Source organism: Chinchilla lanigera, unplaced genomic scaffold, assembly GCF_000276665.1.
Source record: "Chinchilla lanigera isolate Chin_1 unplaced genomic scaffold, ChiLan1.0 scaffold00205, whole genome shotgun sequence".
Taxonomy (NCBI): domain Eukaryota; kingdom Metazoa; phylum Chordata; class Mammalia; order Rodentia; family Chinchillidae; genus Chinchilla; species Chinchilla lanigera.
The window spans coordinates 50,498-74,030 of record NW_004955606.1 but is presented as its reverse complement, the minus strand read 5'-3'; the positions used below and the strand labels follow the sequence as shown (position 1 = coordinate 74,030).

Below are 23,533 nucleotides of genomic sequence, written 5' to 3'. Positions count from 1 at the left end.
CAGTCAAGTTAGCCAAATCTCGGAAACTAAGCCTAGAGAGGGATGAGACCAGAACCAAAGAAAATGCGCTCTGAGAAAGTGAAGGCATCCAGCAGAGGGCAGTAATATCTACATCCAAGTCTCTATGGCTTAGTGGCTCACAGCGGTGAGGCAGCTTTGACCGTGACAGATGGAGGGAGCAGAACTCAGGCATTGGTCTGGAAATACATAAAGGGGCCACATGTTTTTCTTAACTTCTTCTTAAATCAAAAGTGAACTTTAAGAGTTTGTGAACTAACCAGCCAACATTTTAGGAGAAATTGGGTCACCCTCTGATGAATGTCACTAAAGAAATAAATATAAATTGCATCTTTATAGAAATTTTATAGCTATAAAACATTCTCTTGAATATTTAGCTAATCTTCAGAAATCATGACCTGTCTTTGCATATGTAAAGTCAGAATATTTAATGGTAGATAGCTAATAAATTACTTCCAGCTGTCTTTGTTGACAAAGGTTTTGATGAAATCTTTCATTAAAAGATAGCTATTAACCCTAATGTTAAAGACAGAATTTGAGTTTTTGACACTATCTATCAGAGTAGTAATATCTAAAATATTGGGTCACTATAATGTAGAACCCAATTAAAATGCTCCCTGCTATGATCCATAAGAATTGCAGGTATTAGCTCTCCTAAAATGTGCTAAAATGAGTTGCATGCTGGGAAAGTTCCTGCCCTCGCTGCTTCTGCCCCTCTGCTAGCCTCCCACACAAGGGAAAACACCATTAGTTGAAACCAAAATCTAAATTAGGTGATCCCATTAGTCTAATTAACCTAAAAATTTTTAAAAGATCATCCCGTGTTTTTTCAGATTAATTCTTCTAATTAATTCAGTAGAGTTGTTTCACAGTCCCTGTAATCTTCTAGAACCAAAAATTCTTATACTGTTCTTTAAAAACTCTAAACTTTCTTTGTGGTATTTCTTGTGCAATTGGGGTTTTCTTCATAAAGTCTTAGCTTATGCTAATGTTTACCTATTCTATCTTCCAGCAGATTTAATGTTTCTATTTTAGTATTTAGAGTTTGATTCATTTTAATTTTAGTTTAGTGCAAGGTAAGAGATATGCATCTAGTTTTAATTTTCAGCATGTGGAAAGTGAGTCTTTCCATCACCATTTATTAAAGAGACTATCTTCCATTGAAGGTACGTGGCTCCTTTGTTGATGACAAGGTAACTGAGTATGTCTGAAATTGTTTCTGCATTTCTGATCTGTTCCGTTGATCCTCAGGTCTGTTTTTTTGTGAGTACCATGCTGTTTTATCATGGTAGCTTTCTAGTATAATTTCAAATCAGGGATTGTGATGCCCCCTTTCTTGCCTTTGTTGTCCACAATTGTTTTGTTAGTCTAGGTGTCTTCTGGTTTCAAATGAATTTTAGGATTCTTTTCATAATTCTGTGAGGAATGCTATTGGTATTTTGCTTGGGATTGCATTAAATCTGTATAACAATTTTGGAAGTATGGTCATTTTCACTATACTGGTTCTTCCTACGCAAGAACAAGTGATATCTTCCCATTTTCTGGAAAGATATCCTCTTCAGTCTTCTTTTTCAGAGTAATATAGTTTTCAATGTAAAGGTCTTTTACTTCCTTCATTAGATTGATTCCAAGGTCTGCGCTTTCTTTCTTTCTTTCTTTCTTTTGGACACTATTGTGAAAGGGTTGTTCACCTAATTTCTCTCTCAGTGAGTTTGTTATTTGTGTGCAGGAATGCTATTGTTTTTGGACCTCATCTTATTAAAAAGCTTTTGCACAGCAAAAAGAAACCAAGAGAGTGAAGAGACAACCCTCAGAGAGGGAAAAAACTTCTAGTCAGACTGAGAACTAATATCTAGAATATATAAAAATCTCAAAAAAAATCAGACCCCCCAATTTAAGAACCCAATCTAAGAATGGGCATCTGAAACAGACACTTTTCAGATTAAGAAGTAGAAATGGCAAATAAATATATAAAAAAATGTTCCATATCACTGATCACTTGAGAGATGTACATTAAAGCAATGCTGAGATTCTATCTCACTCCAGAAAGAATGGCTATTATTCAGAAATCAATCAATCAATAATAAATGCTAGCAGGGCTGCAGGGAGATAGGAACCCTTCTCCACTGGGAGACTGGTAGGAGTGTAGACTGGTGCAACCACTGTGGAAATCAGCATGGAGATTCCTCAAAAAACTAAAACTAGAGTTTCTATTTGACCCAGCTATTCTCCTGCTTGGTATCTTCCTGAAAGAATTAAAAGAATCAAGCCACAGTGATATATGCACACTCATGTTTATAGCAGCACCATTTCTAATTGCTAAATCTTGGCAAAAAATGCCCATCAACCAATGAATGGATAAAGAAGATGTATTTTTTGAGTACAATGGAGTACTATTCTGCCATAAAGAAGGATAAGCTTGAGACATTTCTAGGTAAATGGATACACCTTGAGACCATACTGTTAAGTGAAATAAATTGGACACACTTTTAAATATCACACTTTCTCTGGTGTGAGAAATTCTAAGTGTAAATACAGACCAAAATGTATAATAGGAATTGGAAAAGGAGAAGAAAATGTTCAAATGAAAAGGGGAGGGAGGGGAAAGGAAAGAGGGGACAAGAAAAAAAGCAAATAGCAGGAAAAATGGAAACAAAACTTTTGTAAATAAGGATGGAAAGAGGGACTGGAGGGAGAGGAAGGGAATGGGAAGAAAAGAAGATGCATGATATACCATGTACAAGTACAAATTCCCTATGGTGATTGTTATCATGTATATCTAAAATATACCAAACAATTTAAAAGAAAGGAAAAAACTCCTAATCTTTTAAGATGTTTTAATGAAAGAGTAGGCCATGTAGTAACTTCTGTATTTCCATATCAATTTCTCAGATTTCTAATATGTATTATCAGGTTAAGGGCTTAAATAAGACCTTTGTTTAGAATTAGTATTTACTAGATGTATGTACCTGGGGACCTTTTCTGAGTAAGAACTATTAACCCACACCTGGCAGAATTAGTCCAGAGGGAGAACATCTCTAGTAAATGTCTAGGGAATCAATATACTCATTTAGAAAGGCAATTTGATAATTTCTTACAAAATTAAATGTACTTTTACTATATGATCCAGCAATTTCACTACTGGGTATTTACCTAAATGAGTTGAAAACATGTCTTCAAAAAACCTGCATAATGAATGTTTCTTACCACATAATTGCCCAAGACAGGAAGCAACCAATATCAAGTGACCAGTGATGTTGCCCTTCAAAAGGTGAATGCACAATATATTTGATATATCTATACACTGAAATAGTAGCAATAAAATGAAATAAATTATCAAAATATGGAAAGACCTGCCAAAACCTTACATAGATATTTCTTTGTGAAAGAAGTCAATCTGAAAAGGCTTTGATGTGACCCTAAACATGAGGTGTGACAAAGAACTATGGCAAATATTTACATTTTTAAAATAAGTTTATTACAGTTAAAGACACATTCCCATTAATCCCCCTCAAAATGCTCCTCCTCACTTCAAATCCACTTATCCCATCATTTTTGCTGCTTTCTGAAGTAGTTCTGGAAATACTCTTTCATGAGTGTCTTTAGCTTTACTGTCTTGGCTGCCTTGATATCTCAGATCAATTCAAAATGGTTAACTTTTGTCATCATTTTGACTTTGGGGAACAGCAAGAATTCACACAACGTCAGATCTTGTCGGTAAGATGAATGACAACACAAAATATTTATTTGATAGAAATTGCCATAAACATATAGAATTGATTCAAGACATCCAGGCAGCTACAAAAAAATGACTTATGCAAGGCGACTTCCTGAATTGCTTCAGAAACTGGCAAGAATGATGAGATAAGTGTGTTCCAAGCAAAGGGGAATATTTTGAGGGTGAAATTGCAATGCATCTTTACTATAACGTTTGTAAATTTTTAAAATTTAAACGTTCACTGTGGTTTTCTTTCACACTCTGTGCATGACATTCTAGAAAAGGCAAAACTACAGAGACAGTGAAAATATTAGTAGTTACCAAGTTGTGGGTGCAAAAGGGGAGAGGAGTGGGTAGGTGGAGCACAGGGAATTTTTAGGTCAGTGAAATTCTTCTGCATGATACTGTAGTGATAGATATGTACATTATGCATTAATATAAAACCATAGTGTGTCTAACACAAAGAAGAACTCCAATGCAAACCAGGGATGTTAAACATTTATCAGTTTTGTTCATCCTTGAGAACAAATGTACCCACTAATGTAAGATATTAGTAATAGGGACAACTGTGGTGGGGAAGAGAAGTATGTGGGAACTCCTTGTATCATCTGTTGTTTATAAACTTCAAATTGCTATAAATATAGTCTTTCTCAAAAACCATAAGTTTTCCATGATATGTGCCTTACCCACATATACTATTTCCTCTCCACCAAAGGAAGCCTCTCATTTTTTTTTTTACTAAATATACAAGATGTCCTCCAAAATAAATGTGCATTTAAGAACCAGGTGCCCACACTATCTTAGACCTTTTGAGTTACTATAACAAAATACCTGAGATTGGTATTTAAAAAGATAAAAAAGACCTCTAATCTCACCCCATACACATGAAGGGCTGAAGAAATTCTGAGGAAGGCAAAAACATAAATTCAGGAAGTGTTGGTTTAGTGAAGCCTCCATTAACAGTGTAGATTTTATTACGGGAAAAGACACTTAACTTCACACTCCTGTGTATAGAAGTGGTTTGCTGAAGAGCAGATAGTGTCTTATCTAGACTGTTGTGGGAATTCTTCCATGCATGACTGACCCTTAGATTGATCTGATTTCTGATCTTGGCTCTGTCTAATCTGGCTAGATGCAAGCTAGAAAATAATTTTTGTTCTATCACACTGAGACGACAATTCTTTTACTTATGGAACTACTACAATAATTTGAGTGAATGAATGTAAAGTCCCTAGCAGAGTGTTCAGAAATTTTAAATCTATTATAAGGTAGCTATTAATACTATTTTATCTTTCAGACTAACTAGTAAAATGCCAAGTGATGAGCTGAATGAAACAATGTACTTCCCCTTAAAAATGTAACCTTTGTTTAGCAAAACTAGAATCTTTTCCTTCTCTCTGTCAAGCTAAATAGAAGTTAAAATTTGTAGCAGAAAAAAAGAGTTGATGGAAGGGAAAAATGGTAAACGTTATTGTGAGCAGATAAGTTAGAATGAGAAGTTGTCTTCTTTTTGAACCTAGTTTAGGCTAAACTAAGATAAAATTCTAGTTGTTGAGATATGAATAGGGCAAAGAAGGATAAATTATTAAATGGTTTAAGATTATGTATAAAGTTTACACAAAGAGCTGATACTGGCTTCTACCACTTCTCACCATATCCTGTCAGTCATTTTCCCCATCCAGGTTCTATGCTTTTATTTGCCATAATGGTCCAGTAGAACCCTTGAGCAAAACCACCATCACCACAGCCTATCTCCCGCCTGTTGCTCTTGCCATCACCATGGTAGACCATGTACATACCAGGCATTTGCCATGAGAAAGTACCCTGATGTAAATGAAAGAAGTCTGCCAGGCTTAAGTCAGAGCATAAAATCCCCTTCCAAGTCAGTGAAGTTCGTTCTCTAAAAAGTCATTTCATCATGATCTGTTGAGGCCAGAGGGTATCATATGATTCTTCATTCTACCTGCTCATTGTACTGGTCAGGAGTCTACAGGAAGGATAGGTCAGCTTCCCTTAATTTTCAAGTGAAGGGATTTGTAATCATGCCTGAATCCAGATGAGTGATTTTTTGATACTGAAAGGCAGACCCTTTCAGCCTTGGTATAATGAAAGAAGGACCCTTAGCCTGATGAGAGAATATTCAGGGTGCTGGTAAACATTTCCTCCATTTGTTTTTGTTGTTTTGTTTTGTTTTGTTTTGTTTTTTTTTGTTTTTTTTTCTGGTACCAGGAATCGAACTCATGACCTTGGGCTTGCTGGGCAGGCGCTGTGCCACTGAGCTAAATCCCCAACCCCTAACATTTCCTCCTTTAAATTGATTTCTGTTAGGTATTTGGTCTCAGAATTGGAAAGCTGACTAATACAGCAGGCAAACCAGATCCTTTTGATATTGTGCATCTTGAAACATCTGTTAAACTACAGAGACGTTCAAAGTGTTGTTAGTTCTTGTTTTTGTTTTATCAAAGTTTTTTTTAATTGATAGTTGAATTGCAGGCTTGACACACAACGACATAGTGACAACAAACAACAACAGTAACAAAAATTTTCAACTGTATTCATCAGTGGAAAGTTGCAATTTGGAAACATGTACAGGTCTGTGTTATAAATTTATCCCTAGTAACCCAGGACTTGGAAGAGCACAAAAGGGAAGGTATAGAAAATAAAAATGTGGATTTCTATGGTGCCGATCATTATAGAAGCTGTTTAGGGAGCTGAGGATTTGGCTCAGGGTAGAATGCTTGCCTAGCAAGCAAGAGACAGTAGTTTTAACACCCAGAAACACACACACACACACACACACACACACACACAACTTGTGTATTCATGATGATATGGAAATTTTGATTTTTGACTAAAGTTATATCTTTCAATATGATTTGGACATGATGCACTACACTTTTTCTAAACTGAATTACTGTGATGAGAAAATGGCATTTGCAATCTATTTATGTAGCCATGTAATGCACAGAACGCTTAGAAGACCAAGTCTGAACACTGCACCTAGACCAGAGCCACTAGCTGGGTAACACTGGGAAAATCGTGTCCTCTGTTTAAATCCCTCAGTTTCGTGTGGGCCAGTACATAGATGTTAGTAGCACCTGTTTCACATGATCATTGCATAGATTTAGTGACTAAATTGTTCGTGACTAACAAATTTCCATCTGAAGTTTGTTAGCCATTTTAGTTGTTTGTTTGTTTGCTTGTTTCTGGTACCGGGAGTCAAACTCATGACCTCGCACTTGCCAGGCAGAGGCTGTGCCGCTGAGCTAAATCCCCAGCCCCCTTGTTAGTCATTTCAAATGGCTGCCTGTTATGTTATTCTTGGTGTATAGAAGAATTTGAGGAAGTTACGATGCTACTGTACTGGCTTTGAGTGGGTAAAATAAACATTACACACAAAGCTGTGTATGAAAAGTTTTGTTTAGGGTGTGAACCATACTCTAAAATCTAACTAAATATTATACTATTTTTGTTGTAAAACAAGTTAATAATGACTCTCAGTCCATTTTGAGGATCTACAGTAAACTATAGTAATCATCTAAAGGGTTGGAATGATTTCACAAGGTTTATAGGAATGAAATTAGCCAAGAAAAGGAGAGTAGTGGCTAGGATTTTAAGTTTTATATGCTAATATTTGAATAAAGACAATACAAAAATATTGAGAAGAGGGATAGCCAATAATAATATGGAAATCAAAGTGTAGACATGTTTCCTTGATCATGGTTCTTTATCTAAAATGTCTTGAGGGAAAACTACATCTGCCTGAATGTGCTCAATGTCATCTTCATTTGTAGAATCTCAGGGGAAGCTGGTTACTCCTGGGGCTTTGGGAAGCTTTTTAGTATACAGTAAGGTCAGATCTTACGGGAGTCAGGATGTCTGCTCTGACCCTTGGGACTACGTCTTCACTTGTGTTTGTCATGAAACTTGTACAGATTCTTTGATATTAAAAATCAGAATGGGGCTGGGACCAGAGCTCAGTGGCACAGTGCCTGCCTGCCAAGTGTGAGGTCCTGAGTTTGACTCCTGGTACCAAAAAAATTTTAAAATGGCCTTTTACATCATAATTCTAATCTTGAGTGGTATTTTTTCCAATCAACTTATTTTCTTGGAAGGTATATCCAATTGTCTCTTTTGAAAATGCGTTTTTTATTCATTCTGCTTATGAATGTGCAAAAGTTTACTGTTTAAATACTTAACAAGATATGAAATCAATGATATGGAATCCATCAGACAAAGGGTCCAGACAAAATTCAGGCGCCTTCCTGTAACATTTCAAAGTGAAAGTTCATGGAAAATTTGGAACAAAATCACATTAACACTTTAAGAGTGGAAAATCTCAAATGAAAGCTGCAATAAAACCAGAAAATATTCCTTCTTTGGCAAACTACTTTTAAAACATATAACTTGGTAACTGAGTAAAATTTAATGGGAAATGTTTAAATAATTCTTGAGGCAGGCATGTCATACATTTGGAGTTTTTCCTAGGTTATGAGAAGTATCAATAAGGTATGTTTTGGTTATCCACAATGCACATAAAGGATCTTTTCTTACAAATTGAGTAAATCCCGTGGATTAACAAAATCAGTTTGATCATTGATTTAATTAGTAGTGGCAAAACCAACAGAAGCTGCCAGTTTTATATAATAGTCGTGTGGGGAGTTTTCTGTGGTGGTCAATTATATTATAGGCTTTAATTTTAATAACCAAGATTAGTTCTGAATGTTGTGTTGCCCTCAAAATTATTTTCAAATTTTTATTGAAGTGTCTAAGGAAATCAGAAAACTTCTTTATTTAAATATCACATTTATTTATTTATTTATTTATTTAAAAAGCAGAATATATTTATTGAGGGAAAGAATCTTCTGTCCAAGAGAGGGACACAAGCGGGCCTGAGTGCCAGGGACTTTATAGGGCAAAACCCTGAGGTGAGGCAGGTCCAAGAGCGGCGGAAAATGGGAAATGAGGTGGGCATGAGGTGGGACAAAACTATGGTCAGCCAAGAAGATTACAAGTATAATTGTTCAGGTAAAATTGAGTAAACTGGAATCAAATGGGAAAGCGAGTCACGTAGAAAGCCGGTATGAATACAGAACAGGGGCTTTTCCTGTAGGGGGTTGGGCTAGTGACTCTTCCTGGCTTTTTAAAGGTGATTGTTACCCATTTAGAATATCAATCCCTGATGTTTACACTTAGAGAGTTATGTGAGTGCATTTGTTGAGTCCTTTTGTCTTGAGGTCTGGCCCACAGCAAATGTCTCCATTCACAAGGTATCTTGTCTTTCATGTAGGCTCCTTGGAGGGCCTGGCCCTGTTTGACTGCCTATAATATTTCTGTTTAACTCAGCTGCCTATTTTTTGTGGGGGAGGGATACTGGGGTTCGAACTCAGGACCTTGCACTTTCTGGGCAGGCACTTGTACCTCTGAGCTGTATCCCCAGCCCTTATACAGGATAGTTAACATAGTTGAACTACTGTCTTCTATTTCTTTGCTGAAACAGTTGATTCCTTGATTGATCAATATTGCATGTCTCTGTTTTTGTGAGAAACTACTTTGAAGATATCAATATGTGATACAACAAGCATTGTTAATTTCCTACCACTATGTTTGTAACTCTGTATTGTTTAGATTTTTTTTTGCTATTTTGTAAATGGTTGTCTGTTTGTTAATATTTTCCTTCTTTTATTTAAAAAAAAAACAACAACAATTCAGCTGCCTATAACATTACCCCATGACTGCTCTGGCTTCTTCAGGCTGAAAGGGATTGTAGTTGTTGATTGGCACTGGGATATTGTCCAGAGGGTTTATCTAAAGGCCCTCAATAGACACCAGGCATCTTTATCTTGGGTAGGCATATAGCTTTAAATCTGGAAGAGACAAAGCCAAAGAAACAATTAAGTATGCATGGGCCAAATAATAAGATCAACGGGATTATTATGAATATAGTCAACAAAGATTTTTACCAAGAGAAGCTGGTAATAGCCTCCCATAGAGAGGATAAGGTCCAGGAATTTTTAGAATCTGAATCATTGATCTGTTAGAATTAGAATCATTGATCTGTTGCCTAATATCTTGAATAGCCATTGAGACATTGCAGAGGGATCAGGAATGTACACACAGCATTCAGTTTTTATAATTGCACAAGTACCCCACTATACTGCTGTTGGAATGTTTAATGCCATCCAATTTTGGAGGACGGCCTGTCTCATTAATTTTATTTCTTTATTTAGGAGACAGAGACCAGCTGTGGTGTCACTTAAGGCCCACTGAATATAGTTAGTTAAGGCCTCAATATGTTGCATGACATCTTTTAAAATATATTTATATCATTTTAAAATATCTCAGTTATTGACTCTACCTATGGTAGATAAACCTTAACACCTTAGCAAGTCTGTGTGCTCACGCTAGAGTTCACTTTAACCATTTGAGGAGAATTTCTCATTGCCAGAATGACAGCTTGCTGTAAAATATGTATCTTGATTATTTTAATATTATACCAAAGTTCTGTAAGAGAACATCAACCCAGTGAAGAAAGCACATGATTAAAAGTTGAATAATTGGTGGATATCCCTAACAGTCACCTACAATAAGGAAAAGTAGTGTTGGGCTTGATATTTTACACTAAGTATAAGTTATTAAATTAGCCTATTACTGTTTCATAGATGAGCTGAAGGCACAGTAGCCTTGGTTCAGAGGGAAAATATTCTTACTCCTGGCACTCCTCTTATTTCTGTATCTCTTCAAGTTCCCCAAGGATGAAGCAGAGCAGTGAAGTCTTTTCTGGATGTGTAGTAAATTTGTTGCAGCTAAGTAATAGCAAGCTTGGGAAGTGCACTCCTCTTATACTAAGTAGGAAGGAGTCAGATGTTCCAGAGGGAAGCAAGGCACCTCCTCTCAAGACTGCTGCTACAAACACACCAGAGTACTCCGAGCCATGCATTCTATTATTATTATTTTTTTATTCTGCCTTATAGTCTTATTTGCCCATAACTACATTCTTTGATTTTTATGGTGACCAACACATGCAAAATTTTATCATTTTCATAGTTTTTAAGTGTACAGTTTAGAAACATTAAATATCTTTGCATTGATGGGCAATCATCACCACGATCCACCTCCTGAATTCTTCCTTTTGCAAAACTGAAACTCTGCCCCTATTAAACACTAACTCCCAATTAGGGATCACAGAGCAAAGCATCAAAAACACAAGTTTTCACACTGTAACTGAGAGGTTAAAATGGATCTCTAAATATTAGGAAAAACTGTTTCTCCAGATTCTTCAAAGAGGATTCTGCACTTCTGAGCCCTTAGTGTGGGTCGGAGCCTGACTGATTCTATATATGGGCATTTCCTGGCTTTGTTCTGCCCCTTTTATCATTTGGAGTATTTCCATATGCCCAGAGGGAGTGGACTAGTGCCTTTCCAATTCAGCCAAATTGTGAATAAACTACTGTTTTCATTTTTATGGAGTTTTTCTTGTACTCTTGATGGCAAACAGACAAAGGAATCCAGACAGCTAGGACTCACATTTGGGCCTTTGATGGAAAACTACTCCCCACATCCCAGCAACCCCTTCTCCATATCATTTTTTAAATATCGGAATTTAGTCAAGTTCTTCAAGCTTTCCTCTGTAGATAGAGGTGCCTTCTTGTGCAACTTACAAGGACCAAACCCTGCACCTTTCACTGCTGTAGAATACCTTATTTTCTTCCTGTTGGGAAAACATTCATGAGAAGTTCACAGAGGTAAATCCAATTATTCCCTATGATGCAAGGACTTACATTATTCATCAAAGTGGGAAAAAACAGATGTATTAATAAGTATCTCAGACTGTTCATTTGTGAGCAGAGTACCAATTATCTTTCCAAATAAGTTCTCTTTGTTCCTGGTAAAGTACTTTTGATCATTTCCAAGAAGTTGAAGCTCTTAAAATTTTCAAAAGCATCTCCCAGAAGAGAAAGAAAATGCCATCCATGTGAAACAAACTGTAGTTACAGTTTATGAGCTGAATGTTTGTGTCCCTCCAAAAATCACAAGTTCAAGCCAAACCTGCTGTGTGATGATATATATATGGAGGTAGGGTCTTTAGAAGGTATTTGGGCTTAGATTAGTTCCTGACGGTATGGCCCCATGATGGGATTGGAGCCAGAAAGCAGGGCTCACTCCAGAATCTTGATTGAGAACATCCCAGACTCCAAAACTGGTGTAAGTGATCCAGTCTCTGGTGTTATAGCAGCCCTAGAGCTAAGACACAGTTATTGGTGATCATATGTATTTGCATGTCCAAAGGAAGTGACCCAGCTACTTTGTGCAGTTCTTCACATGATGATGGAGAAACTGAACAATTCTGGGATGTGTAATGTACTTGGCAGAAGCCCTGCTAAACCTTTCTGTGCTCAAGTCCCAATCCTGAGCAGTCATTTCCTGGTTAGCTTGTAGAAAATGAAGCAAAGAGGGAGAAGTAACAAAAAGCTACATATTACTAGGAGGTCAGAGTAAGTGTTAAAAAGAGAGATCTGAGAGCAACTGCAGGTCTTGAAGTGCTAGAGATGTTGAAACCCAAAGGAGTAGTGGAAGGACTTAAAGAAGTGTGGCTGGGGGTCTTCATTTGTACATACTTTGAGATGCTCCTAAGACTCCAGTGTACTTTTCACTTCCTTTTGATGGCTGGATTCTATTTTTAAAAGTATAATTCCATAGAGAAACTCAGCCATGAGGTAAAAAAAATTGTGTTACACAATTAAATCTTTGCTACATCCTGATATGTAAGTCCATTCTCTAAAAACTCTACCACCCATTCTAGATTTCATGTTCTGCTTCCTAGCATTAGGGTGAGCCCCAATGGAAACTCTTCTCCTGCTGATTGCAGCAAAATAATAACTTAATTGTATAATACATCAGAAAATTGTTTTTAGTAGTTCATTGGTTGTTTAGTTTTGATTGTCTTACACTTGGCATACTGGAATTGGGATACTATAATTTCATTAATATTCACATTGCTATAGTTGTAAACTGGGTCATTCTCATACTATATCAACATTTGTATACTGATACCAGGTCCTACATTTTATGCTAGAATTTCCAGAATACCTTTAAAAATGTGAATGAAATGACTTGGCAATTGAATATTAAAAGAGAAACAGTTTGGTCTTTTCCAAATGATTGTCATTCAGAAAAGTTCTCAAACACAAAGTTTATCTGTTTACATGTTTAATCCTCCACTGCTTTCACATAAAGTAGTTATAAAATGCTGAAATACTTAAGTCTTCAGGGTGACTATCCTGGAGGGTGTTGTAGACTTTAGGAGGAGATCTTTTGTAGGAGGACCATAGGTCATTTCAGGTGTGTTCTCTAAGGGGATTATGGGACCTAGTTCCCTTCCTTTTTCTCTTTTACTTCTTGGCCACAGAACATGTTGCCCTACTGATGGAGACCACTATGAAGCAGACCTGAGCAGGACTTAAATGAACCAATTGGCTTTTCATGTTTACTTGTGAATCTGTCCAAGGCCTAGGCTCCTCGAGATGGGTGGTAGACTCATAGTAAGTAAACCTCTGTGAATCAATAATCCCTACTAAGGCCTATAATGATGGATGAAGCCAGAAAGCCTCAAAGGATAAGACAAAAATGACAGCCAGGGATAATTGGATTCAATCTCAACTAGATAAAGACTGTAGCCTCAGGCATCTCACTCCTGGGTGGATTAATTTAATATCTTACTTGAAGAAGTCCTCAAGTGGTTCCGTCCTTCTGGAGTACATTTTTCCTTTCTTCTGCTTACCAAATAAATACAGGCCACCCAGAGAAATTTGTGGTCTTAGCCCAAGAGAATCTCGAATTCTGTGAGAGGGCTTTGATCCCACTGGAGCCCTGAAATCATTCCGTTTTCCTCTTTTTATTTAGCCTTTGCTATACACTCATTCAGGAGATTCTGGACCTGTTCAGCCAGTAATAACTAAGGGGTATTATTAACCTGATACCCTGCCACATGCTTCCCATATTGTCATGTGGTATGCTCACCAGAAATCTAACGCAAGGGACCTGCACGATCACGGACTAGAACCACTAAGACTGTAAGCCCAAATAAATATCTTCTTTTATAGCAATAGAAAGTTTAAAAATATATATGATTTGTTATTTCTTTAATATCTAAATATCTTTCCATAACTATGAGCATATTTGACCTTGAACTATCTTAAATGTTAAGGAAATAAGTAGAATTCCCATGTATAGTATTCAGAATTATTTCTATGGAAGAATACCCTAGAGATACCCATTCTTGCCAATACTCCAATAACCAAAAATAATATCTCTGTGATAGATAGTAAGGCACACTAGTTAGAAGACTGGACTCTGGAGTCAAATAGGAGCCAGACTGCCTGATTTTAAACCTAGTTCTGTCATTTATTCAGTGGCTCACCATCAGGGTGTTAAATGAATTTTGCTTCACTCTATTTATGCAGTGGAAATTATACTAGTAATTCACTTCACAGAGTTGTCAAGAGAGTTTAGGAATTTTATATGTGTAAATTGCTTAAGAAAATCTCTGGGATATTGTACTTACCATAAAGGGTATACTGAAGATATGATTTTTGTTTGTTCCAAAAGGTAGATTCATTCTTTTTGTCATCCACATTTCTTTTAGAAATTTGAGAGTATGTTGTTTCATTAATGCATGCATTTTTCACTTACTGAATGTTACTTACAATGATGTTCCACTTTAATATGCATGATTTATAGAAAGTAAAATCTAGTCCCTAACTTCAAGGAAACTATCTGTCTTGGTTACTTTTCTCTTGTTGCAGAGACAAAATACCTGACACCCAGAATTAAGGAAGGAGAGATTTATTTAGTTCACAGTCTGCTGAGGTTTCAGTCCATGCTCTCCTGGATCCAAGGCAAAGTAGCACATGGAAGAGGGCAACTGTTCATGGCAGCAGAAGACAGCAAAAGCAACAAGAGCAAAAGGGAGGAGTGGTGGCAATCAGCCTCTTTCTCTCTCTTACATATGCAAACTATCCACCCCAGGGTGGGTGTAGCACTCACAGCCATGAATCAATCATAAACTCAAAAGCCCCCCATGACTGCATGTGTCTTTTGGGGGACACTCAGACACAAACCATATCACTATCATAATAAATGAAATTTGAAGGCAAAGAGAAACCTAATCAAAGATAGTGAGACAGAACATTTTGATGGTACAGAAATTTAAAGCATCTTTTATGCTTCATTGAAATTATGAACAATTAAATGGTTCATCTCAGTTTTTCTTTAAAATAACTATGCATCAACAAAAAAGAACTTAAATTGGCAGTTATATTTTAAGTACTCTATGTGCCCCCATTTGTGAAAATTTCACCTCAGAAATAGTGCTGTTCTGGAATTTTGCAAGTGACAGTAAAAATCCAATTTCCCGTTGTGATGGTTAACCCTGATAGTCAATTTACTTGGCTTGCAATACTCCAGGGAACTAGTAAAGCACATTTCTAGATAGGCCTGGGTAGGTTATGCTTTTGTGACCCTGAGGATTATAGTTGTTGCCTGGGCCCCTCCTCTGTCACTCTTCCCTTGCTCACTGCTTTCCAGATGCCATGAGTTGAGCAGCTTTACTCTGCCATGACTTTCCACCATGACATTTCTGCCTTGGAGCAAGCAGATTGTGGGCTGAACCTTTAAAGGTCATGAGCTATCAGGTGTTTTGTACCAGCAGTGGAAAATGGACTAGTACATATGTTAAGCACAGAAGCTGCATAGATACAGGTAAAGCAAAAAAAAATCTGAAGAACACTCAATCTGCAGAGCTGGTTCAGGATATTTATTATATATTCTAAAGGCCATATAGCTCTATTTATTAATATTTTATAATATGATATAATGGTTCCTACATAAAATACGATAGTACATTTTGACAAATATTTTCCTTTTCTCCATGTGTTCAATTTATCTCTGTCTTTATCTGTATTTCTCTATCTTTATTTCTATCTCTATATCCATCAACTGCGTAGAGGATAAGAAAAAAGTTTTTTTTACATTTTCAAAGCTGTAATTATCAAAAATATATACCAGTGTGTAATATAAGACAAATCCTTATGAGTACTCTACCCAGAATCCTGTGAAATGTTAGGGTTTCCAGGAGAGATGATGGCAGCCAATCTAATCTCTTACCTTGTGCAAAGACTACTCCACTGCTTCTAATCATGACTTCTCAAGCAGGGAATCGAGCCCCAATAGGCAAAATTAGTTTGTGGAAGGAAAGAATGAATATACACTTATGTATAAAGCACAGATATAGTACTAAGGAAATGGCAGAGAATCTGTAGTATTAAAATGACATAAAGGGGTGAGTGGGAAAGAAAACATCTTAAAAACTCTGTAAGGTGGTCAGTAATATTTTTAGAGGCTGATAAGTGCTGTTCTAATTGAGTGGATTCAGTTGTTTCTTCACACACATGTGCTGTTCAGTACTTTGCTGGGTAGTAAAGGGAGGCTCTTAGGATCCCTAAAGCTTGCTGTATGTGAGGCCTTTTCTTCTTTGGCCCTTACCCTGCAGTGAACTCTCAGTAGCATCTCAGCTCTGAGATCTGCTAGCCTATCCCTAGGTATCCCACTCCTTGCACTGTTGTCTAAAAACTCTCTCAAGCTAAAAGTGGGACGATCATAGCACATATCTATCTCATCTCTTTGCACTCTTTCAGGGATCACCTTCAAAGCCTGATGTTCAATTATAGTGTGTATTTTGTCTGATTTGAGATTACTTTATGCTCTTTATGCTGGTATGAGGCTTATAACTATGCTATTATCTCATCTTGACCAGAATTGAAATAAAATCACACACACACACACACACACACACACACACACACACAGACTGTATATGAATCATTTCTTAAAGATTTGGAAGAAAAGTAAAATTTAGCTGTTGTGTTCACTCACTACAGATTATGGAAGAAAGACAACCAGTAAATTTTGGGAATAGAAATGTTAAGATTTACATTCAAATCTATTTTGCTTAAAATTATTTTATAACATTTTATCAAAGCTTTAGTGTGGTTGGAAAAATAGAAATAATTAGGTATTTTACCTTATCAGTTTTTTAAAGAGTTAAAATGTGATATTAGTGGTATAATGTTATATATCATATAGCATTATTTTAAGACCTTTCTTGCTTGTTTTTTTTTTTTTTTTGTTTGTTTGTTTGTTTTTTTGAGATAGAATTTAACTATGCAGTTCAGGCTGGGCTCACTTTGTAGCCTAGGTTGGCCTAGAACTCATGGCGATCCTCCTGCCTCAGCCTCCAAAGTCTGAGATTACAGGTGTGCACCACCATGCCTGATTTTAAGACCTTTCTTAAATGTTAGTAATACAAGCTAAGGTATAAATTTGTATAATTCAAAAAGCAGTAAATATGTACCTTTGTGTTCATAGAACAAATGGTATCTTTTGTGTAAGTCTAATTATCAACTTGATTGGCTTAGGAATTGCCCAGGAGTTGATAAAGTGCACTTCTGAGTTGGTCCAGGTGAGTCATGGAGGTGTGATCTTGGGTATTATATCTGGTCCCTGGCCCCCTCCTCTCTGGTACTGTTCCGCTGTTTTGCTTCCTGGCTGCCATGAACTAACCAGCTTTACGTTGCCACACCCTTCCACTATGATGTTCCTTCTTTGTAGCCACCTCACCATGCATTGAGCCCTTGGAAACATGAACCAAATAAACCTCTCATCCTTTAAGTTGGAGCTACCAGGTATTTTATCCAGCAGTGGGAAACTGATTAATACACTCAGATTTAACAAAAATAAAATAACAATAAAATGTAAAACTATAATTTTAGGCCATGACGAATTTATACGCAATAAAACATGTTATCAGTAGAAGAGAACAGCAAGCATTTCTTTACCATATTTCTCTAACAATATAATTAAGGCATGATAAACCCTAGACTTAGCAACAGCAGCTTTAACCTTGTTAATTAAATATCACCTGCATTTCCACTCAAGTACATTAATTTAAAGCCTATTGATGGCTATTGCAATAACATGTCAGAAAGGGTCATAGCTTGAGTTACACCCATTAGGAGCCATGTGAGGAAGAGAAAGCTTTCAACTATATGTTATTTGATGTTTTATCAGTAGAAAAACCTTGTGATTTTTGGAATAATATTTTATAACAAAAGTTGGTATCTTCTCTTAAACATAATTGCTAAAATAGCACTTAAGAAAATGCCCAACTTGTCCCAAATTGAACAATGAGATAGTATGTTAAACAATCAATGAATCATATTTTGATTTGAAATATGTCAAACCAAGCCCATCAACATACTCATCACTTAAAATATCGGACATTTTTGTGATAAGAGCACTTGAAATCCATCCTCCCAGCCACAAGAAAATAGTACTCAGTTATAACTAACTGGTAGTCACCAGAGTGAGTAGATCTGAAAAGTCAATAAATAAAAAGTAAAGAAAATCAAACTTGTTCCTCACAGCTGAGGTTCTGTGCTTTATTACCATTTCTCCTTCCTTCCCTACTCCAGCCATTGGTAATCACTATTCCATTCTTCATTTCTGTGAGCTCAGCTGTTTTAGATTCCACATATAACTGAGAAAATGCAGTACTGGCTTCTAGTGTTCGGCTTCTTTCACTCGGCATAATATTTTCTAATTCGAGCCATGTTGTGCCAATGACAGCATCAAGTTGACTGTTAGATGGTTTCTCTCTCACAAAAGTTTGGATATATACACTCACACAAATTTTACTTCTAGCAATCAGTAAACATTTATATTTTTTCATTTTTATTTAATAATTAGAAGGAATAATTTACTGCCTTATAAATATCAGATCATAAAAAGGTAAACAGATCTTAATAATCACAAATATACAAGTGTAAAATAATGCACAAATCAGTACAGATATACTCATCTGCACACTTTGTATAAATTAGCAAGAACACATATTTTTGTGATTTAAATTTTACACAATTTCCCTTAAAATATTTTTTTTCACCAAAAATTAATTTAGTTTCAAATAAAAAGATAAAGTCTATAAATCAGTACAGAAGATTGTAGATCAAGCATCAAATGCAATTTGGTGCTTCCATTTTGCTGTCTTTCTAGAAAATTTGGACAAGTTGGGCATTTTCTTAAGTGCTATTTTAGAACCATGGACTGTGGTGCTACATTCTTTATAATTCTATAAAACTCCAGCTACCAAAATCTTCTGTGAAATAAAATAAATGTCTGTAAAAGTGTCAGTGGTTACATGATGCATACACTGACTAATAAAATGTACTATATCTTTGTTGAATACTTCCCCAACCTGCATAAATCTTTGAGAAAAAGCAAAAAACATCATTCATTAAGGTATATCCCACATACATTATTACATGAGGAGAATAATATAGTAGAAATAATAATCCTTCATCATTCACCGAAACATCAGTAGACATGAAGTATTCTGAGAAGATATTGTTTGCTGGGAGTAGACTTAAGACAGAGAGCACAAATCCTGAATCTTTCAAAAACAACACAATTAGGAAGATGACAATTTAGTTCTGTAGTAGTAATGTTAGATTAGTATAGTTCCAATTTGCTCTGATGTGAAAATCTACATGATCTAGTTAGTCTTTGGTAGGCAGTTTGTGTCTGGGTTGTGGAAAGTAGCATCTTGTTTTTATATAATTAGTTCACTGAGGCTGACTGGTAGTTCAATTCAATTATCAACTAACCTCTACCTCAATATTAGTTCCTGGAACTGTCCCAAGAAATTTAACTCCAATCATCTGCTATTTTAGTGTTTGTGTAAACGTTAATGAGACATGCTTCAGTTAATTTCATATATTCAATTTGGCCTATTTAAAAGAATTTAGCCCTATGATCATAAACCTGTGCTTAATAGCAGATTTACCATAATATAGATTTAGCATAATGCTGTGCTTCCTTGGGGTGAGGAGCCTCAGTTTATATTTCAAAAGCAATTAGATAAGATTAGACTATACAATGATATTAGTGCCTAGAACAATTCAAAATTTAGAAAAGGAACTGGAGCTAATTTTCCTCAGAAACTGAAGGTAGTCTGTACAATATAGTCACAGGAAATCACAGGCATTGGGAACAACCTTCAGAAAAAAATATAAGATGATACAGAAAAGCTAACAATATTGGGGAGATAAATTAATGTTTCATTAAGATATAGGTATCACTAAAGGATACCTCTTTCAATATAAGAAGTAGTGTTTATATCTGGTTAATTTAGTTAAAAACATAATCACAATTTACAAAAATTATACTAACTACAAATTACAAAGAAAAATAGGTAGACTCTCCAGACATCCTTTATGGACCTTGATATCCATCAATTTTCTGTCCCATTACAAAATTTAATATTAAAATTTTATACTTAACATTTGATATTAATTTCAACGTTAAAATTTATCAAAATGATTAAAAACAGTTGATTAGAAAAAGCAATACACCAAAAGTAATAACATATCCAGACCTCTATTGCACTGTACTGACCATTAGATAGGGAAAGTAGAACTGCTCTTTAATTTTTGGTACGCCGCTTGGTGCTGGACTCCAGAACAATGGAAACACCAGTGACAGTGATCTAAGAAGCATTTCCTTTTTAAAATATCACCAAGGGAGCAATAAAGGAATCTCAGGTAAGTTTCCAAGTAACAAAAAACATTAGAGTTGAACTTTGTCTTTAAACGTGAACAAAAGTTCTGTTCCATTTTTAAGAAAGTAGGACCAGAGCTTCGTGGCCATTTTTCTCAGTGAAAGGCCACAATTACTACACAAATTAAACCTGTGTTTCAGAAGAGAGCATTCAAAGTGTGGGACCTGCTCAGCAGTGATTCATGACCCTCCTTGATTCCCTGGTGTGTGGATTGGTAATGGAGGACTTGTCTCACAGAGGTAAGCAGGGGCCTCTGGAACTCTCTGAGGCTGCAGGTCTTCAGCAAATTGATGGCATTGCCACTTCCTGTGATGGCAGGAACAGTACTGGCAAACACATTCATGGCGGGTCAGTCACAGCTGCCAATCAGAAGACAGTCTTTCTGACTTCCACTGTGGTTTGATATTGAGCTCATCTTCCAGAGCAGTCCTAGCACTCCTCATTTTTTGAGACCTTTGACTCACTTTCTTTGTGTAATTTTCTTTGTTGATAAATGTGTATGGCTAGAGCAGAGATGCAGAGCAGAATAAATATCACAACTGCTATCACACCTAGAGGGAAAGAGAATACAAAAGCATAAAGTCAGAATACAAATGGTGACTCTTACTCCAACTAGAGCCTTTGCTAACATCACTACTTAATAAGTTACATTAAAATAAACCAACCATCTAGCACTGTCATAAGTTGGAATCATTCATAAACTCATGAATTTTAAGGCTACATGGTTTTATAATATTTATTATAGAGCTACTACAATCTTCAGATATTACCATGGTAGGCATTTTCCCTGAAGGTATGATTGAATTTCAACAAATGCTTTCAGATTTGAAGCACACATACAAGTGTCTAAGTCCACGTGCATCCTCCAGCTAACAGGTGAAAAGTTTTAAATTACTTTAAAAGTATAGGGTATTTAGCACCATTGTACACTAAATGTTAGTTCTAGAATAACTGAGTACATCTTGTTAAATTTGTTTTAAAATATTTTCTTTATTTGCAGTTGCTGGGTCTGGAACCCAGGGCCTTTCATGTACTAGGTAAGCACTCTACCACTGAGCTACACCCTCAGAACTAAAATCCTCTTATGATGATATTCTTTTGAAATGCAGTAGTGTAACACACATGTAATCAGTTCTTGTTGCCAAATATATTGGAGGGATATTTATTAATTTCATTTACGAGGAATGTGGGTTACTTGAAAGACCCAGGTTGTACACGTAAAACATAGATACCAGTGCCTATGCCAGTGATTCTCAAGCCCAGCTGCACACAAAGTCAATAAACCAGGATGACTGAGGAGAAACCCTGGGTGCCAGGATCTTCTAAATGTAGAATTTAATTCAGCCAGATCACTAGAACTTCCACAGAAAGCTGTTTGTTAAAGCAATCAGGTGGATGGAGAATGGGTGTCAAATCTATGTACAACCAAGTGAATATGTACAAAGGCAAGCTTTAGCTGTCCACATAATAAATTTAGGATAATTCACAAAGGTGTTGACTTTTATCCAGCTGGTGAGCCCTGGAAAACTGAAAACTGCCTTCCAGTAGGCTCAGGGGAGGCCTTCCTTCCACTCATGCCTTCTTTCCTCCCCCTTTCAGGACTGGATATGGCTTTATTAGGGAGACAGAAGACAGGACTAGAACTTAGTTCCTCAGCAATATATCCCTGCACTTAGTAAGTCTTGCCAGTGATATTTGATGAAAAGCCATAATATCTCAAAGATAAGATGTTCTGTTCTGTTACCAACTTGCCCACTACTCCAGCTCATGGAAGGCCATGTGCTAACTCTGGCACTATGAGAAAACTTGTGGAATGTGGGAACCTGTTCTGAAAGCGCTGTGCATATGGAAACTGCTTTTGCATTGCAATGAAAAATCTTCTCCAATAAATGCAGGATTTATTGAGGTTTAGATTTGCTTTAAAATCTAACACAAAACTATTCCTTTTAGATAAATGTTATTCACCATATTCCCAAAGAAAACTGTTTAAAATATTTGTTCAATGGGTTATGTATTTTTTATTATCTCATTGATTTAAAAGAAAGAAAATAATTCAGAGAGTGTTAAAGACATTAATATACTAAAAAATTGTTCAAGACTTTATAATGTTTGTATTATTTTTATCTCCTTGGAGGGAAAAGTTTGCTTTTATATATACAATTAGAGAGTCTAAAGAACTATAAACTAAACAATATTTCAATAATCCACTAATTAATGAGGAAAAGTAAACTCATTTTTTTATACCGACACAGTAAATTTTATTTCAGGGGCAAAAAACCCACTCTTTTCATCACCAAAAAATATACTTAGATTGCGTTTAATTTTACTTTCCTCCAATTTGAAATAATCAAGAAATAGCCTATCAGATTAATTTTTTCTAAAGTACAATTAAAAGTGAAATATACAGTGGCTAGTGCTGTACAAATTGCGAATGTGCACAGAGACGCTGAACTGTACATTGAAGATAATAATGTTATGGGTACTTTAAAAATGAAATATTGCCCAGGGAAGCATTTAAACTGTGCAAACTATCACTTTCATTTTTCTAAAGTGTCAGAAATCATGTTATCACCATCACAGCTTAGGTTTGCACTGTTTCGAGTGTAATTACTTGTAGCTCTGCCCAAAGAGCCATTCAGGACTTATACAAATACCCCCTATATCCTAGGGAATATTTCTGAATTAAGAACTTTTCATTAGGAAGCATGTTTTAGAGGGACTCTTTATCTCCAAGAAAGCAGACATTAGGAAACATCAACTCTGAAACCGGACACGCAGGAGCACCCTTCAGTCTCACTGAGTGCTGGTTCTCGGTGCGTTTCTCTAGGACACTCATTCTCGTCGGAAGGGGTAAAGGTGCAGCTCTGTTACCTCCGATGACCCCCGAGTCACTTCGCGCCGCGCGAGGGAAGGGCTCGCCCTCCTCTGCTGGTCTTGAGTGACCTAGGGGGAGAAGGGCGCAGCGGCAGAGGTCAGGAGGAAAGGGCGCTGGGGAGTCGTTCCCAGTCACGGGCGGGACGGGACAGGGGACAGGGGACACGCACCTGCGCCGCCCGCAATCCGGGGCGCCAGTCCCCGCGCTCCCTGGCCGGTCGCAGGCCCCGCCGCGCAGCGGGACCCCG

General features: G+C 36.5%; 1 protein-coding gene across 1 annotated transcript in view; it reads right to left on the bottom strand.

Annotated features, from left to right (window-relative positions):
• Window positions 1-17,559: 17,559 nt before the first annotated feature.
• LOC102029347 (contactin-associated protein-like 3) overlaps window positions 17,560-23,533 on the bottom strand; it is a gene marked incomplete at its 5' end in the record, with an annotated part of 54,958 nt that continues 48,984 nt past the window's right edge. Inside the window, 3 exon segments of the mRNA XM_013510107.1 lie at window positions 17,560-20,962; window positions 23,283-23,354; window positions 23,456-23,533. Of these exon segments, the coding sequence (XP_013365561.1) occupies window positions 20,841-20,962; window positions 23,283-23,354; window positions 23,456-23,533 (272 nt within the window).